Consider the following 20,000-nt stretch of genomic DNA (forward strand, 5'->3'; position numbering starts at 1 on the left):
TCTTGTGTGAATGAGATGCAATGATATGTTACATATGTTACATATTTACCATGTCATTCCTTATTAATGCATACACAGAACCAATGACATCACAGGATGGGGCTCTGGTCACATCTGCAATTATTATTTGCTGCGTCTGTTAACATTACTTTTCTTCTTATCATACAGTGCTTTGGAAGTGATGGGAAGCTTGTTTTACATTACTGTAAATCACAGGCTTGGGGATGAAGGACCAAGATTGGATCTCTATGCATATCCTTGGGGACAGCTTCTGATTCTGAGAAGGACTTCTGAGAACTTTTGCCATCATTGGCCATGCTGCACATCCTCGAACTTGGCTCATCGCTAGTGAGTTCAACTGCAGCACAATATGCTACAGGAGACTCGGCCACCACTGGGGAACTCTGCCTTGGAGAGAGAATGTTGAATGTTAAATGTTTACTTGACCCAGTATATTGCCAGACTCTAAACTTTTGGCTGTCTTGCAGAACAATTGAATAAAAATAAAGCTATAGTATGGATCAAACAATCCTTACCATCCATTTTAATATGTTCTCTGCAAAAGCAACTATCAGCAGTCCTCACTCTGCTTTGAACAATTGAGAAGGTGTGTCTGCAGCAGCAAAAAGCATGCAGTGTTATATAACAGGGAGCACAATATCATGTTGCTTTGTCAAACTTGATTAGAAATAACCCAGAGCATGTTGGTCAATAAGGTTACTAGATTTGGACTCTGAATTAAATGTATACATATAACTCCTGTCTGAGACATGGGAATGTGCTTATTGCTGTACGGTAGAAGGTATGGGTCACTTTTTTTTTTTTTTTAAAACAGCATGTTTAATCATGAAACTGGTATAAGTCAGACCTCTGAGAGTCTTCATGCAAATTAGAATTAAGGATTCAGCATATAACATCTCCACAAGAGCAGCAATCTCTCCCCCCCCCCCCCCCAAAAAAATGAATCATGTCTAAATCAGGGGCTCTTCCTGAGCAAGTCGGAGGACGTCCCAGTGCTGGGGGATCCTTTAGTTCCTGAGACCACCAGTTTTTTATTTTAAAAAGGCCATATAAATACAGCATTAACTGCTAGAAAGTTACATCTTCCTACTGTAAAAAGTTGCTGCTCGGTCAGAGCAAGGATGATCCACGTATTCTTGTCTGGGAATCAAGGGGTCCCTGTAAACATGAGGGTCCTCCAGTTCATGAATGGTTTAAAAAAAAATGGCTTTAAAGCAGCAGCCTGAGCTTCAGGAACAGCCCAAAACCACCTTTTCATCCCAACTTCCCTCTAAACATCAGTTAAAGAAGCAGGGAAGTGGACAGACAGATTTGGCCTTTTCTAGAAAAAGCACAAGCCAGAGCAATGTGTAATGAATTTCAAATCAAGAGAACAGCAATCTTGGATTAGTGCTGTTATTTATTTTCTCTGGACGGCTGAAGGAGAACCGAAGACGTCCATAGTAAGTAAATGACAGCACTAATCCAAGATGGCTGGACTCTGGAGAAGAAAATACAGATTTCACAATATTTCGTTCTCCATTTCCGTTTGGATAGGTCCACTTATTTGGTGTCTGAGCACTTGTTTAACATTGTAATCCTGTATTTTAAAAAGGGTTTACATAGACAAGGAAGCGTTATCAAGATATAGTGGTCTGAACTAAATAGTGTTGCATGAATAAACTGGTTCCAGTCAAGTAGTGTCCAGGAAAAAACAGTGCACCTCATTTTTTGAGGTGCGCTGGTTTTTCCTGGATTTTCATGGTGCACTGTATTTCTTTTCTTTGAGGTGCGCTGTTTCTTCCCGGACACCATTTTAAAAAGGGTACAGCCTACCTTTAAAGTTTTATATTTATTTTATAACTGCAGAATAAATGAGTACTTCAATATTGGGTGCTACATTTTTTTAAATTTGGACTAACAATAGATATTATAAGACAAGCTTTCCAGAGTTCTCTCTTCCTCAGGTCAGCACAATACTGATTCAAGAGATTCCATGAGTTGAACACATATGTAAAGACCAAGATAATTACAATTGTAGAACATGACATGCTCCCCAGCACCCTTTCTATTGGAGTAACAAGGGTCTTCGACAACATTATGTGAAAGGTGTAAATATTTGCAAAGTGAATCCTCTGCCTTGGAAGACTCTGAACCCCCCTGAGGAGCTGGACGAGTTTAGAAAGGGTTGTGCATGTGAGACCTCACGTGACCAGTATATAAACACGGACTTCTCTTCCCCTTTAAGCTTTAAAGTATTGGCAGGACTTTAAATATTACAAAACAGCTTTTCTCAACCTTCATCCCCAGCAGTTGGTTATTACAGGTGATGGTCATCGCTTGCCCGGGAAAATATTCACTATGTGGGATAATCTGAGATCAGTGCTTGGTACATAGCTATAAATGCTTCTGGCAGCTGTTGCTATAAGGGTCACTTGAGGTGGAAAATCAAAAGCATAATTAGAAAGCTAAAGCCTATTGTGTCAGTTCAATCTATGGCAGGTCTCCACACCAATGAGATTCTAACTCTTTCAGTGCTAGAGGGAGCTTCAGCAAATCACAGCCACCCAGTTTGTTCTATTGTAAAGCTTTTATGCCACTTTTAACTATTTTTCTGCTTTCCGCAGACATTCTTTAACACTGGAGATATCGGTCTGTAGGTTTTTGAAGGCTGTATAAAATTGCTCTTTTCTCCCACAGAAAAAATGTAATATGCCTATTCAATAAATGTGAATTATGTGAGTGGAATAACTTTTTAGCAGCGATAGTGTTTTGTGGCGAATTCAAGTTCAGAAGTAAACAGTCCTAATTTTAAACAAATCATTGGCCTGAATAATGGCAGTAATGCCTGTGTAGAAGGAGTGGCTCGTGAGAAAAAGTACTAACATAACAGTGACATTGAGTTTGCAGCAGGGGAGTCTAGTTCAAATCCCATGTTCCCATCCCAGCTCCTTATGACCTTGAGCTAGTCACTATCTCCTTGTGTCTCAGGCACCAAAAATAGATTGTAAGTTCTATGGGTCAGGGACTTGTGCCTGCAAATAATATGTACAGGGCTGTGTACACTGCCAGTGCTATGCTATACAATAGAAAGAAAAAAAAACTATTATTTTATGTACTAATGCATCAGTGCACCTTTGTGTTTTGTATTGTAAATCGGGTTCTGAAATACAAAAAAGGACTATTTATCAAAGTCTACTGGCTGTAAAACTGGGGTTTGGTATTACGTTTGCCCCATTACATATGAAACATCCTTTTAAGGTTATATTGTTATTATAATTGTTATATTGTTTACAAAATAGCACGAGCTTAGATTTTATTGTCATGATATACAGGCATACCCCGCATTAACGTACGCAATGGGACCGGAGCATGTATGTAAAGTGAAAATGTACTTAAAGTGAAACACTCCCTTTTTTCCACTTATCAATGCATGTACTGTACTGCAATCATCATATACGTGCATAACTGATGTAAATAACACATTTGTAACAGGCTCTATAGTCTCCCCGCTTGTGCACAGCTTCGGTGCAGGTAGGGAGTTCAACTTTGCTGTTCAGGAAGTGCTGACAGGTGCATGCGTGAGCTGCCGTTTGACTATTGGGCGATATGTACTTACTCGCGAGTGTACTTAAAGTGAGTGTCCTTAAAGCGGGGTATGCCTGTAAAATGAGCTGTTTGCATATATTTCTATTATGATCATTTATAATGCACCACCATATTCTGTAGTGCAGTACAATAGGGCTGGAGGACAGAAACAATAAATGCTGAAATATTAGCATACATTGGTACAGTAGGTCAGGAGGACCTTACCCCAAGGAGCTTACAATCATATCCACATTATTTGCTCCTAAGGGAAAACATCGTTTTTCATAAGAATTTGCTGGGAATCTGTAGATTTAAGGTAGATGCAAGAATGCAATTAATTTACTTTTAAATAAACATTCTGCTTTTTCTTGATAAAAATAATTTGGAATAAATGTCCTCCTTTATAAAAACCAGTTATTCGCCTGGGCGATTCTGGCTCGCCAGTTTAGCAATGAGCAATACTGTCCTACTATTGGATGACTAACGTAGCACTGACCAAACATGCACGCTGTTAAATAGACTGGCTGGAGTCAAAGCACGTTGCACATTTTAATTCCAGCTGTAGCAGGATTCGTTTCTTTAATTAAGCTTTCAACAGCGATCTCTCACTGATATGTAATTAAAACAAAATGAGAACGGAACATGTAATGAGGAATTAGAAGCTGTAATAAGAAATCCTCTTGACTAAGACGTTACCCAGCATATGTTACAAAGGGAAGGCAGGATAACATCACAGGCCTGCTGTTTCAGTGCGTGCCAAGTTACATGTAATGGAGTTCAATTACACACTTTCCAGTGCCTTAAAAGAGTGGTGCTCAACGCCAGTCCTCAAGCCCTCCCCGCCCAACAGGTCAGGTTTTCAGGATATCCCAGCTTCAGCACAGGAGGCTCAGTCACTGAGCCTCTGATTGACCCACCTGTGATGAAGCAGGGACTGATCGAGCCGCCTGTGCAGAAGCAAGGATATCCTGAAAACCTGACCTGTTGGGTGGGGGCTTGAGGATTGGAGTTGAGCCCCCTGCTTTAAAACACAGTCAAACTGTCAAACCAGATGCTCCTGGGAACGAGGTGTGTGATAGCGGCCCTGTGGAGGCAAGAGACAGTGCCCAACATGAACATTATCAACCGCAAGGTGTGCTGTCCATGGAATGAATCACAGCCTTCTTAAAGGGCAATACCCACACATCTTCAGTAATATGGGGGCCATGGCTGATTGCTGAATATGGGACATGACCAGGCCACAGTGCAGCCCTGGTACTGTTATGATTACCAGAAGTGGGTCTGGGTGGACGTGTGCTTAGGGTATCCAGTATTCCAGAGGTCCTCAACTCCAGTCCTCAAGAACCGCTAACAGTGCAGGATTTAAGGATAGCCTCTCATTAGCACAGGTGGCCCAATCATTTTGACTGAACCGCCTGTGCTCTAGCAGCTAGAGCACAGATGGTTCAGTCAAAATGATTGGGCCACCTGTGCTAATGAGAGGCTATCCTTAAATCCTGCACTGTTAGCGGCCCTTGAGGACTTGAGTTGGGGACCTGTGCAGTATTCGACTCATGTATTTGACACATACATTGTATATGCTCTTTTTGATATTGTCTATTATCCCATATATTTGCTGGGTTTTCTAGGTTCACAGATAATTAATGTATGAGGAGGGCTATGAGGCAATTAACATATAAGTAAAAAGGGGGATATTTCTAGTACTAAAACCCTAAGGAGGTTATTTATACCTAATTCTGCTCTCTCACATTTCTTATTCAATTTTTGTTATTTTTCATTTTTCAATTATTCTTCCTTTATGATTTTAATTGTTGTGAGTTTTTGATATTTGTGTGTTTTTTGTTTTTGTTTAGATTTTTTTTATATCGTGTTTTTGTTCATATAATTGTTTTTAAATAGAATTTATCGCTTGTTTCTTTGTATGTCCATAATACTTTTTTTTTTAAATAATAATGATCTAGTGTTATGTTTATGAGGTTTTCAGCCACTTATTATATGTAACATTGTTTCAGACATCATTTAGATTGACAACAAAGTGAAACTGCATGATTCTTAATGTGTCAAATTCTCATGATAGTGTGTCTCTTCCGTGGTACTCGGTAACATCTTTAGCAGGTTCCCGCCATTACACACCTGGTTTGGTTCTCACAGACCTGATCAGGGGCGGAGAATCCGCACGGAGTCACTTGGAGACCACTATATTGAGGAATCCTTTGCATTACACAAGTCACTCTTTGATAAAGCTCCGGAAGGAGGGCATGTCAGAGCATTTTTTTTGTCTGTCAGTGGATTGGTGATTATGCCCAATAAAATGAATTGATTTTATTTTTCCGTCTCCAGCCAGCCTAACTCTAGCAGTGCTCAGCCCCTTTTTTCACTTTCTCCTGTGAACATACAGGCCCAGCAGCGTGCGTAGTCGCCTGTGGTTTTCCTTTAGGCATAGGGAAAGGGGACTACATATGTATTTGGGGTTTTTTTTTGGTATGTATTTGGGGCGTGGGGTGGGGGGGGGGAGTTGTATGTATTAAGAGGGGTGGGGTATTTTGGTATCTATTTTGTGGGGGGATTAAGTGAGTGGGGTAATTGACAGAAGGTGGGGATGAGTGAGAGGAGGTGAGGGAGTGAGGAAAAGAGGGAGTAAGAGTGAGATGCAGGGGAGATAAATACATGCAAGACGGGAGGAGGGGATTGAGAGACAGTGGGGTAATTGATGGAGGGGGTCAGTGAGGAAGTGGGAGTGAGACGAAGGGGCGATACATACATGGGAAGAGGGGGTAATAGAGGTGGCTTGTGAGGTGTGAAAAGGGGGGCTCATGAGGGGTGCTTGTAAGACCGCCAACACGGGGGGGGGCACGCAACACAGGAGGGGGCCAACAACACGGGGGCAGCGGATGTAACTCTAGTCCTGGGCCCCGGAAAATCTCTCTGCGGCCCTGTGCCACACCACTGTTTATGTCAACCTTTATAAACCATTGGAAAATGATCTGCACCATTGGTCTTTTTCTCTTTTCCATAACAGTTTGGAAAAAAGTCTTTCTACGCAGAAGCTATCTGTGATACAGCCACAGCCAAATCCAGCGAGAATGCAGAGCGCTGAAAAGCAACAAGACCACACAGCGATTTTGTTCCAATTTAAGTTTTCATTTCATATGGCTGATTATGGTACATCTCTTATATCTGTTTAATGAATAGCAGAAACTTCAAGGGTTACATCAAGACCCTTCTTTGGCCCCCAGTTTAAGAGCCATGTGATAGGGCCATGCTCTACTTAACCCTTAACGTACAGTTTTTGTTCCTCAGTCAGTATGCTGTAAAACTGCTTCCCCGTGGTGGAGAACACTATGGTCCCTTTCATCTGAATGAAGTTGAACACTATAAGCTTTACGATCCCTCAGCATGGTTTGTTTTTATTTTGTTTTCTGAAATTGCAAAACATACAGCTGATTTGGAGGGTGGCTCCTCCTTCCCAGGTTTGAAGCTCACCCCTTCCCACTTTTAAATGGTTAAAGCTCACTCCATTTCACCTTCCATGCTCATGGGAACTTGCATGCAGTTTGATTGCGACAAATCTAATACAGAGTGCTTTTCCTGGTATTGTACAGGTTAATAAGAGCTTCAATCAGATTTAGAACTATGCAACTAATTTTGATAGATTTATTATAAATCATTCTTCCTGGTAATGTACAGGTTATTAAGAATTTATAGTAGTGTTAGGACCCATGAGACGTGGTCTGCCTTGGACTTGCTCATGGGCTTACGACACTTTGGCCAAAGAGTTAAACTAAAAGACCATTTTATTCAAAAGATATTTATATATATATATATATATATAATCAAAAAATAAATAGATGATACCGTTCTGTGGCTTACGAAATGCTTTTATTTGTGCGAGCTTTCGAGATACACTGATCTCTTCTTCTGGCGATGAAGAAGAAGAGATCAGTGTATCTTGAAAGCTCGCACAAATAAAAGCATTTCGTTAGCCACAGAACGGTATCATCTATTTATTTTTTGATTATTGAAGCTCGGCTAACACGGTACTGATACCTCTACATATATATATATATACCTCTACATATATATATATATATATATATATATATATATATATATATATTATATATATATAGGCACTGTACTGTGTATTTGTGTCAATGAATGTAGCACTGAGCTCTGTTTGTGTTTTATGTTTTGTCTCTGATTTTAAAAATAGTCGATTTGCCCATAGATTTAATTTGAAGTCAGTAATTAAAGAGGGAGCACAGTAGTTAATGTCTTACAGTAGTCAAAAGTAAATAGAATATCTGCCCGCCCAACTCGCTTTTATGATTTAGGAGGTTATTAAGCATTTCTTGCAATTTACGAACTCAACCAGCTAATTCTCATCACTTGGGAAACTGCTTTGGTTTTTCCAGTCATTGGTAAGTTGTTGGAAAAAGGCAGAAATATTAATGAGCTTCAACTGAACGTCCCCCAGGGGGCACCACTGTTACACAAACATAACATAATAGTAATATATTTTTTATTATATTAGCGCATTTTGTACGCACGAGTCCCTGACCCATACAGCTTATAGTGTAACTTTGGTGTCTGCGGCACAGGGAGATTGAATGATTTACCCAAAGTCACCAGGAAATACTGGGATCTGAACCGGGTTCACCCTCTTCAAAGTCAGTGTACCACTGAGCTGCTGGTTCAGCCTTCACACATTTTTTTTTTTTTTTTTTTTTTAAATATATGCTCCATCAGTCCCATTACACAGTACATGACAATATCCTTATCCTTTCCCATATCTATGTATACAAACTACCATAGTGTATACTGTTTGGCAATATAAATGTGGTAATGCTCCAAGGAGCAAAAGACTATTGGATAAGGAACATATCCATAAACAACAGAAGGGAGAAATAAATTCCCGAAGAGAGACAACAGAGCCAAAGATTAAAAAACCATATGAATTTATCCGGAATGGTTAAAATCAAGGCTTACAAGATACCGGAGTAAAACGGGCGTTATGAAAGGTAAAGATGATACACCGAGTCGCGACCTCGTGAACCTCCAGCGCGTCCGCCTTCTCCACCGGTACTCGTCCTGTGCTGCAAGCTGGATGCCGATACCCGTTACACGGGTACAGTTGGCGCCACCGGAACATCAGCTGGGTATCGTCTCCCTCAGGGTGTTATGTTGAGGGTTACGCTCAACATAACACCCTGAGGGAGACGATACCCAGCTGATGTTCCGGTGGCGCCAACTGTACCCTTGTAATTCGGAAGTGACGTATCGGCATCTAGCTTGCAGCTCCGGTGACGCCAACCACATCCGTGAAACCCGGAAGTGACGTATCGGCATCCAGCTTGCAGCACAGGACGAGTACCGGTGGAGAAGGCGGACGCGCTGGAGGTTCACGAGGTCGCGACTCGGTGTATCATCTTTACCTTTCATAACGCCCGTTTTACTCCGGTATCTTGTAAGCCTTGATTTTAACCATTCCGGATAAATTCATATGGTTTTTTAATCTTTGGCTCTGTTGTCTCTCTTCGGGAATTTATTTCTCCCTTCTGTTGTTTATGGATATGTTCCTTATCCAATAGTCTTTTGCTCCTTGGAGCATTACCACATTTATATTTCCAAACAGTATACACTATGGTAGTTTGTATATTTTCCAGGTATTGACGCTCCCCTGACTCCATTCCACTATCTCGTTTGAGGACCCTGAAACAGTCCCAGAAGGGTTTGAGTGTCTTTACTTTTATTTTTTTGCACGGTGAAGTTTATAATTTATATTATATTTGTTTATCACTGTTATTTGCACTGAAGTATAGTGTTAGAGCGCCATCTAATATATTGTGTATGCCATATCTATGTATGCCTGATTGGATGTCTGCAAACAAGAGGTGAGCCCAGCTGAGCCCAGCAGTTTGTATCCGCTCTCCTATACAGATTGAAGTGAACAAAAGCCCTCCTCTGCCAGATTGGGATATCAATTCTGCCTATATTAAAAAAATAAATATCTGTAAGTGCAGCGTAATACAGCAGGAGTTTTCTTTATATTTGATAGAGTACACAATGTTCTGTTTTTATCTTTCCTGTGCACTTTTGGTTTGTTTACCACTATACCGAGGTGCAGTTTGGGGCCTTATTATGTGTGTGTTCCCCTACAAGCTCAGGACACTACAGCCTGGGATGCGTCACACAGTTTTGTTAGCGATAGTCTGATGAATAGCTAATAAGATTGATATAATTGGGGGTTTGTGGAACAAATATTTTCTAGCGGTGCACAATGTACAAAAGGTTGGAAACCGCTGGTCTGGGAATCCAGGCCTCAGTCTCCCTGCTTCAAAACTGGTGCACAAAAGAGTACTAAAATATACTCCTTCACCTGTGATATTTATGTATCAGGGAGACTTTCATACATTGCTTCACATTGTAGAATCTATACAACGCTATGATTTGGACAATGTCCTTAGGGGCTGATTCTATATGCTCCCAAGCAGCTGATTAAGCTGTTTTTCGTCGAAATTCCCCCTTGAAGTCAACTGAATTTCGTCCAAAAAAGGCCAGATCGTCCGATCTAGAATCTACCGCTTACACCAGGGGTTCTCAACACCAGTCCTCAATCCCCCCAATAGGTCAGGCTTTCAGGATATCCCTGCTTCAGCACAGGTGGCTCAATCAGTCGTTGCTTCAGCACACGTGGCTCAGAGTCTTCAACTGAGCCACCTGTGCTGAAGCCGGGATATCCTGAAAACCTGACCTGTTGTTGGTGCTTGAGGACTTGAGTTGAACACCCCTGGCTTAATCTAACCTAATTGGTGAAAAAAAAGTTCGTTTTCTTTGTATGCATACGAGAGGGAGGGGAGGGGGGGAGAGGGGGGAGGGGGGGTGGCGGTGTTCAAGGCAACAAGGCGCTGCAGAAGTTATAAAGTACACTTACATCGTTTCTGCTTTACGAATAAATGTATATGGAAAAGTCTCTCTCCATATGTCATATTACACACTGTTTGTTGAGAGACTTTTCCATGTAATACTATTTCATATGTAATAGAGACTAATACAGTAAAGGAATTGAAAAATACGTCCGATAGGAAAATTGGCAGACACTGTATGTGCCTGGGAATGTCAAAATCAGGAGCAAAGGGGGGGGCAGGTTATATATTTCAAACTATAGTACTGTAATATGATCTTTATGTATATACAAACTGTATTGCTTCTTCACAACATTACAAATAAAGAAGTATGTATATGGCTAAAAAAAAAAAAAGAAGAAGAAGCATTTCTTAAACCTAAAAAATAAACAACCCTTTGCTGTCAGAGAGACCTGGAAAGCGTTGTAGTGAAAGGGTTAATCAGCAGAGTTACGGTTGGAGCGTCTTTCTGGGTTCACTTATTTAACCTCTTCAGTGCTGGAGGATCTTGTTATGAGCAGCGTGGGTTTTTTCCAGCACTGGAAGGATCCAATCAACACTGACACTGCAGGCCAGATAATTACTGTTGAGTATTCTAAATTCCCTCCTACTTTCAGCTTTGGTTTGTTGAACATTAATTACTTGTGAAATGAAGAATTACATTCTAAATAAGTCGGGATAATCACTGTTCAATCAACAGACTTCAGCCAAGATACACGAAACTCGTTCAAATCCAGGCTCATGACGTGACTTTATCTAAAGCAGGAGCGGATGTTACATTCCCTGAGTTAACACGGTATCCTCAAGCTAAGTGTATGCAAAAAACAACGTCCGAACGACATCTCATTAGCCTAAACTGAACGTCACGTTACTGTAGCATAACGTGGCGTTACCTTCCAATGACAGGATGTTAACTATGTTTTAGCGCCACTCTGATACAGACCCTGAAATAGATCTTAAGTTCGCGTTGAGAAAGAAAGGCTAGGGAAATAACGCCGGGAATATTGTCCATTGACGATACCATGTGATTGTTAATGTGACATTAAGTTAGCCTAACGCCCCGTCAGGTGATGTTAACGGAGCTTTGTGGATTTGTGCCTTAGGGCCCTTCCTTACAGGGTCCGCAGAGTTCCCCTTCTGCCTGGTGCACTTAGTGGGCAGACTCTTATGGTTGTTCTTATGAATTTGTAATGTCCTCGGCTGGTTCTCTGGGATCTGAGACAATAATCCACACAGATCTGGTTCAACAACCGTTTACTGTTGAACCAACATCTACAACTTCTAGCATATAGTCTACTCAATATTGGAAAAGCTAACTCTGCGGCAGAATACTATATAACACTGTATGTTCTTCTGACCATACCTAAGGGTGTGTGATAAGTTTGTATAGGGTCGCAAATCCAGCAAATTGCCTGTTTTTTTTTTTGTTGGTCCCAAAATTTCTAAGGTGAGGTGATCAAAATGTGCACGGTCACATAAACATACATATAAAGTAAATTAACATGAACATCTGTCGAAAAATTGTTAAACCTTGCATGCTTGTAGCATTTTGCCTATTTTAGAGCAGTTGTGGTAATTAAAACTAAAATTGCTAACATTTTCACATCCTCGACTCATACAGTACTACCCTCATATCGCTAACTCCTCACCACACTAAGGGTGGAGGGAATCATTACAAATTCTATATCCTATGTGAATGCACGTAACACAACACACACACACACACACACACACACACGTCCAAGAGATGAAGGTGAACAAGGAGCAGTTTCCTGTCTATTAAACGAGGTTTGCTCCTGTTTTTAAAGCTGCAGACCAAGCAATATCCTACTGTACATGTGTATTTTTTTAAACTAAATCAGTTCTGTACTATGAGAAAATACTTGTAGCATTTACAAAAACAACAACTCTGAATGACATTTTTATTGTATTATAATGGAGCAAGCATTTTTTGTTTTTATAGCAACCATTTACAAACCCACCCTACGATCTTTTTCTCATAGTTAGCACACCCACTAACAGAAGCCCCGAAATATACACCTTTCCAAATAAGGCCTTTGAAATGTAACACAGTCACCCCTACTGGAGCTTCTGGTCACAGCTGGTTCCCTTCTCTAATATACTGTACCTCTCATCCCCTCTCTTTCTCTCTCAATGCAACGCCTCTCCATGGGGCCTATATTTAATTTGCAGTGTAGCCAGCTCCCCATTGCTCAGGAAGATTTCAACATTATTCATTTGAATTTGGCTTAAATCTTCCTTGGCGTGGGGGAGTCGTTTTCACAGTATATTGAATAGTAGCCCGTGTGTCTACTTTTAACTAGAGAACTGCAATGTTACAATAGTATTATAAAATGTGCGTGATAGGGCCACAGAGTGAACACAGTGATTATTTTTACAGCAACTACTCAAAGCCTCTTAAAATAAGGAAATATTTTATTGGGACAGTTGGACATCTAATACAGTTTTGTAATTGATTATGTTTTTACTTAATTTTGACCATTGAAATCAGAAGTTCCATGGCCCTGCTGCTTCAACATTGTTCCCCATCATCCTCTAACTCTGTTCCCCTTTCCTCCTCCTTCACCGCACCAGGCAGATCTGTGATGCTGCCAATATCCACAAAGATGGGGCTGCCAAATCCCTTCTGCCAGTTGAAAGGGTCTTCCATAGAGCCGCTGACGGAGAAGATGTACTTCTCCCAAAGGAAACGCACCATCTCTGGGTCCAGGAAGGGATTACATTCCCGCACATTCTTCTCAAAGATCCTTCGCCGATACTTGAACTCCAGGATGGTCTTGGTGTAAGTGTTGAGAGTGAGGACAGAGGCTGCCATGCATAGTGTGAAGGAAAGCCAGGCCAGGCTGTCATAGACAAGAGTACACAGATGTAAGCCTAGTACTGTACAGAGAATCTTTGAAATAGAAAAGCTGGGCCATGGATGTTGAGCAAGCAAAATAAGTGTTATTACAGAAAACTTCCCCCCCACAAACAATTAAAAAAATTGTCTTTAACAAAATAATAGATTTTGGGGGCATTGTTTTCTATTTTCTGCCATGCATTCTGGCCTATGTTACAGTTATATGAAGTGAACACTAAACAAAAACCAGCATGGCGCCTCTTAATCCTATCATATTTCCTAGAGCTGCAGTTTACACATACAATTTTTCATATCCATGAATTTTTCATCTCAAATCCAGTTTACAGTCTGCACTGACTACAAAAGCATGAGCTTTGGGTGCTGAATGCATTTAGATATTTTGTTTACCATTACACTGTGAAATAAATTCACTTTTGAAAGAGGAAAACTTGACACGGCTTTGTTTATATTTTTAATTTGATATGAAACTGGAATGAGAACCAACGTTCCAACTCATTGGGGATTATTCCGTACAGTGACAGTGCTGATTCTGCACTAAAAGTTCCACTGAATGAGACTTTCCATGCACTAGTGCCAAATTTATTATATAAGCCCTATTGCCTAAGTAGATGGGTGATTGTGGAATGATGATCACAGTGATTTATGAATAAATCAACTGTATTATACAATATGCTATGCATAAACGTAATGGGGGCTGTGTGCAAATATAAAACAATTCATTTGCGATTTAGAAAATTCACACTAAGGGGGTTATTCATTAAACGTCGATAGTGCCCTTATGGGCGCCACCACATTTTAATTAATAACCTCCTAATGGTGCCCCCCTATCATGCAGTGCAGAAGAACTGAATACAGAACATACAGTACATGACACGTACACTAAAATTGGGTGTATCAATATGTGTATCTGATGTTGTTATCCCCACGTTTCTAACATTTCCCAAAATCAATATATTCCCTTTTCTTATTGTGCATCTATATGTACTTTATGGAGGCATAACACATTGATAAATAGTATCTTAGTCTCACAATGGTAAAACTGGTACAAAAAAACGGCCTCAGATTTACCATATAAGAAAGTCCTTGCACATACAGTATATTGCTTCAGTTTTGCAGCCTACAAACTTTGCTAAATAACCTCCATATAACTTTCGAGGGGTGACTGGCACACCAAAAAACATATTTCTGTGCTATCCACAATGACAAGGAAATCTTTCATCTTTTATTGTAACACAGCATCACATAAGCCTCACTGCTCTACCATTGGTTAACAATAACTTCTTACATTTGTGCTATGACAGAAGGGCCCAGTTGAGCAGCTGTGAGACGTAAGGCACCGTATTGAAATGAATGTATGTGGTGTAGACGTGATATAGAAACATGGGTTCAGCTTAAAACCCACAGTATGTTAGTCACTTACCCAAAGGACCAGCCATAATACCACGTCTGTGGTCTCCAGTCCTTGGGGCCAAGGTTCACAGTAACTTGGAAAACTGTCATATACATCATGTGTGCTACCATGCCAAGAAGCCCTTAATAAAACAACAGTCAATAACATTATATTACATTACACTCATACATTAAATGTCAATCACATCCAATTCATTGTTATGTTTTGGGAGAATATTTGCATATTGTAGATCCAAATCATTACAAAGATGATGATATAAAGGGGTAAATAAACTTGTAATTAGAGAGACACCAGGTAACCAGCCCAGACTCATGAAAGTGTCCTGACGTTGAAATTGTTGTTCCTTTCTTTAGAATCTATATTTTTTTCAGATTGCTTGAATGCGGCGGCCATTTAATTTGCCGTGAAGCCGCCTTCCCCTTGTTCAGGAAGTTATCAGCTCCATTAATTTTTGAAGCGGAAGATAGCTACATAGCATAATGAATAAAGAATTGAGCGTCTTAAAGATCTTCATAGGTCTGTGCTTGAGAATCAACTATAACAGAGACTAATCTGTGAGACTTGGCCATTTTAATTGAAAAGTGCTGATTAATGATACACCACGCTCTTGATGCTATCAGTTAGAGTAATTGAAAATTGGTAATAGCCTACAGGAAATATGTTATCCAACATTCCAGCTCTGAGACTCATAGTTATATTATTGCTGAGCTGTCTTAGCACTGTATGCACACTCAATCTGATATAGACTTTTTATGGTAGTATCTCTATATCTATGACAAGTTGTGGCTCAGAGTTCAATAGTGATTGACATTGCTCAATTTTTTTCACCAAGATCATTTGAGTCTTAACATGCACTATAAAATTAACATATGGTTGAGGCTAGATGACAAAATAAATATAAACTAACCCTTTTAAAATTGTGAGTACCAAGAGCGTTTAATTAGTCAATGGATTTTACTCACTACCAATAAATGGTACTATGTTTTGGCACAAGTGATCACTGCCTATGCTTGAATCCCAGTTACTGTATATGATTTAACCATTCAGTGAGAATTCACATAGAGCTTAGCTTTAAATGTATGTAGAAAAAGTGTGTAGATTGTGACAAAATAATACGTATAAAAAGATATGACATATGAATCATAAACAGACTAAGAGAGTCTGTACAGGTGTTGGGACATGTCAAAAGTGATAAAAGTTGGGTTCCTAGGAATGATTGACAATTTGCATGACCCTGTGGCCTATCACAAACTCACGTGAATCACCTACCTGACAGCACTGTAATGATGGCAGCAAATGCATTGATTTTGAGGCCATCTATGAAGTTACTGGAGGAGAAGAATTCCAGACACATGAGTAGGAAGCCAAGAGTTAGCAGGATAATGTATAGAAACTCAGAGATCACTGACAACCAAAGGACACCTGGAACAGGGACACAGATACAATCAATAGGAATTTGTTGACTAAAAGCTCTTTAAAGCATAGAATGCCCTAAACACCCTATGGACTTGAATGAAATTCAATGAACAACAAACAGAAATTCAATGTTCAGCAGACCAAAACTTTGGTGGGGGCTTGAATAATTTATAATCGTCTTAAACTATGGGAAACAATAAAGATGTGATTTCCATTTCATCTGTAAGTGCATTGTGTACCTTTTTCAGATTCAGGCGATAGTTCAATAAAGCTGCGACAAACCTCTTCTGTAATGAAATAAAAATACATAAAACCACATTATTATACCACATTGATGCATCAATGCACTGGAGTACTCGCCTTATGTGGATCAGGGCGCAAACATAAGGGTGACGAAATAATATTATTGATAAGGAGATATTATTGAAATGGACTGGGGGGGTCTCTGGAGAAGGATTGAAAGTGATGTTCGGTTTCCATTTTGTAAAGTCAGTTATGTCTAGTATCCATTTTGTGAGTAAGAATGTGTCTGGTGTGAATGAGAGTTTCGTTTCTAAGAAGATTTACGACTGTGCCTAAAGTAACGCCCACATTCCTAGTGAGAGTTGGTACCTGGAACCTATTCATGGCTGTTTTGAGGCCAGTTCTAACCAGGTTTAATGAGCGGTAAGATGATTGGTTTAAGAATTAAGGATTGGTTAGTATAATCTGCCTAGTAACTGTTTTAGACAAAGGAACCAAAAATGTATAAAGGTTGCTGCCTGGACACTCCCTGGCAGAGAGAGTCTTGTAGACTTTTGAATGAGTATAATGATACTGTAAAATAAACTACTTATTATAAAATGAATCCCGTTTGTCAATTTGGAACATTGACAGGGGGATCATACAGATCACTGGACCTTCTGCACGTAAGACCCTCTAATCTAATTTGCTTAATTAATATTACATAGAAGTACTGTAGCACAATGTACAATTTTGAAAAAAGGTCACATAGAAAATTACATAGTACAACAGATTATTACATTGAGATATGTTCCCTCACCAATTAGTATGCAATTGGTTAACCAATTTATATTTAAAATGGTAAAAAACTAATAAAAACAATAAATTACAAAAAACAATTGTACCAAACTATTGCATCAAATGTCAGAAAGACCTGATTTTAGGCTAATAGCTTTCTATCCTTGAATTGTTCCCCGTATTCTCCCTTATGGAAGAAGTTATGTTGCTCCCATTCATCCGATCCATAGTTTACTTCTATCTCAGAAAAGTCGCCCCTTGCCTCCCTCTACTCAAATGAACATTACACTCACGCCGTGACTTCTCTTACCCCCTTGGTGTGTTTCACAGGAGAACCAGAAGCCTGTGTGGAAGTACTTGAAAGCATACTTGTCATCCCCAGTCTCCCAATTGTAGTGCACCACATTCTCGTCCAAAGTTCCATTCACATCCGTTGTGTCACTGCTGGTGCTGGTGCTGTTCAAGTTTATCACCTGGCAGTTCTTACTCTTCACCGCAGAGAGGCAGGGAGGCTTCACCACCTTGTGTGTCCCCTCACACCAGTAACTAGTAAAAAAGGCTGCCACTGAGAAACTGAGGGCCAATGAGTTCAGAACCACGGACAGCAATGATCTGTTCCTCCTGCTTAGTTCCATATTGAATCCAAATGTCCCTTAGTAAAAGTGTCTTACAGTATGTCCAAAAAGTCTCTTTGACCTTTGCTGTCAACGCTGACCTAGCCCTGGGTCTCTTACTTCCTTATTCACTTTGTTGTAGCCCATCTGTGTTGTTAAATGTATTTGTCATGTTACCCACTCTCCTTCCGCCTGTTTCTATAAACGTACAGTACTGCCTTAATCTTTCGGTTTCTGTTTATTTTATTTCACTCCTGGACATACTGTAACCTCCTACTTTTCAACGCCTTTACTCTGTCTCATGTTCTCACTTATGTCTCATTGTACAGTCCACATCGCCTTCCTTTTATTGATGGTTATATTTCTAGTAGGCACATGATCTGCGCTTTCCCCTTTCGTGCTTATCTATATCATCCCACACTCTCTTCTAACTCTGCATATCTAAATGGAAAACAAACAAAAATATGTACAAGCTGCATCTTTCAATCATCAGGAAACTGGCTGTGCTGAACATCTCTCAAAGGAACACTGCAAATATTAAACAAAGAAAACAAAATCACAGTTATAGTTTTCTATGGAAGGCACACAGGGAAAGGAGATTAATATCGTTTGCGCCTACACAGCCCCCCTTTATGCAGAAATAATTAATTTGGCTTTGAGCATATTAATCCATTTTTTCCAGCTGTATTTTGGAGGAGATATGACATGAGCTGCTGTCTTTCAAAAGCGGTGATGGGAGATCCTTGATGTGGTTACAACACGGGCTTCCTGAAACGGGAAACACAGCAAAATGATCAAATCAGCAATAACAGTCCCTCGTATTAAATAATGTTGATCTCTTCACTGCTCCCCTCACTATTTTAAACTGTCCTCCAGAAAAGATGCAGGTGTTATTCTTTTTATACTTGGTATATATATATATTAAATATAAAAGGTTCTAGCACAGAAGCATATTCATAACTAAACATTTGCTTAAATGTATTCTACAAACTATGATAACAGTATGAGGATATAGTTATTAATGGCTAAATCACAGACCCTGATATATGTTATAGAAGCCCCACTCTCAGGGTATTTTTTCTGCACAAACATTTCAAGGTAACAAGAAAACATACAATAGAAAGGTGCAATTTCCTTTGATTATTCATCTCTGTCCCTCTTACATGAACATGTAAATATTCAATGCAATATTTTCCAGAAGGTTTATGTGGTGGAGAATAGTGATATAATTTTATTCTCAAGGAGGATCATGTTGAATTCTCTAGTAACTGCAATATATATATATATATATATTATATATATATATATATATATATATATATATATATAATATATATATATATATATACATATATTTTATTAATACTAATTTACTATATATATATATATATATATATATATATATATATATATATAGTAAATTAGTCCTGATCACTAGCCCATTATTTTAATCTGTTAGATAAAAGTCACAGTAGGCTACAAACAAACACAGTATACACTCTGAGCTTCTTGGATCAGGTTCAGGCCTCAATTAAAAAAGTTATCAAACACATCAAAAATTATCAAACATATGGTAAAAATGATATATTCTATATCACACGGTGGCATGCTTTTACTATATATATTATATATACTGTATTTCACTTTGAACCTCTCCAAGTAGATATGCCCACATATTCTTGTTGCAGTGTTTGAAAAATCCCACTTGTGACCTGACATTGTATAATATTTCAGATGTAGTACAGTGCAATGTAATTACTTTAGCATGCTGCAGAGTCGCCATGCACCTTAACTGCTCAAAGGAGAGTGAACATACAGTAGTGCCTCTCCTGAGGAGAAACCACCGCTTCCCCTAATACAGAAAATAAGAAAACAATGGTGAGGCAAACAGGTGTGTGGATCCATGCAAATAAACAGAAAAGTACATATATTTGACTCTAGAACAGAAAAGGGGAACTATAGTTGTTATTACTGTATATGCAAAGCAGGATCTTTCCTTCATCGCCAGTGAATGAACTGGTCTGTGGTGCTTCGACTTCTAACAGGAATGATCCAACAGTGATTATAACCACACAGAACTTGTATCACCACCACAAACAATGTAAGATATTTATATATTTCCTATTTCATACTTTACTTCCTGGGGACGGGATTCCCAGAACCCT

General features: G+C 39.4%; 2 protein-coding genes across 6 annotated transcripts in view; one reads left to right on the forward strand and one right to left on the reverse strand.

Annotated features, from left to right (window-relative positions):
- Positions 1-817, forward strand: part of ATG12 (autophagy related 12) — a 6,755-nt gene extending 5,938 nt beyond the window's left edge. The window contains exon 4 of the mRNA XM_075605282.1: positions 169-817. Within this exon, the coding sequence (XP_075461397.1) occupies positions 169-228 (60 nt within the window). The 3' untranslated portion in view covers positions 229-817. The remainder of the gene's footprint in view (positions 1-168) is intronic.
- A 12,094-nt stretch (positions 818-12,911) lies between these two features.
- Positions 12,912-20,000, reverse strand: part of LOC142497464 (germ cell-specific gene 1-like protein) — an 18,749-nt gene continuing 11,660 nt past the window's right edge. For 3 of the 5 annotated variants that reach the window (XM_075605288.1, XM_075605287.1, XM_075605286.1), the window contains 5 exons: positions 17,532-18,603; positions 16,441-16,488; positions 16,055-16,207; positions 14,795-14,906; positions 12,912-13,357 (listed from right to left, as the gene is read on the reverse strand). In XM_075605288.1, the coding sequence (XP_075461403.1) occupies positions 13,027-13,357; positions 14,795-14,906; positions 16,055-16,207; positions 16,441-16,488; positions 17,532-17,856 (969 nt within the window). In that variant the 5' untranslated portion in view covers positions 17,857-18,603 and the 3' untranslated portion in view covers positions 12,912-13,026. Of the gene's footprint in view, positions 13,358-14,794; positions 14,907-16,054; positions 16,208-16,440; positions 16,489-17,531; positions 18,604-19,594; positions 19,688-20,000 lie in introns of all 5 variants that reach the window. The other 2 variants (XM_075605284.1, XM_075605283.1) reach the window with 1 other exon arrangement.

Source organism: Ascaphus truei, chromosome 6, assembly GCF_040206685.1.
Source record: "Ascaphus truei isolate aAscTru1 chromosome 6, aAscTru1.hap1, whole genome shotgun sequence".
Classification (NCBI taxonomy): domain Eukaryota; kingdom Metazoa; phylum Chordata; class Amphibia; order Anura; family Ascaphidae; genus Ascaphus; species Ascaphus truei.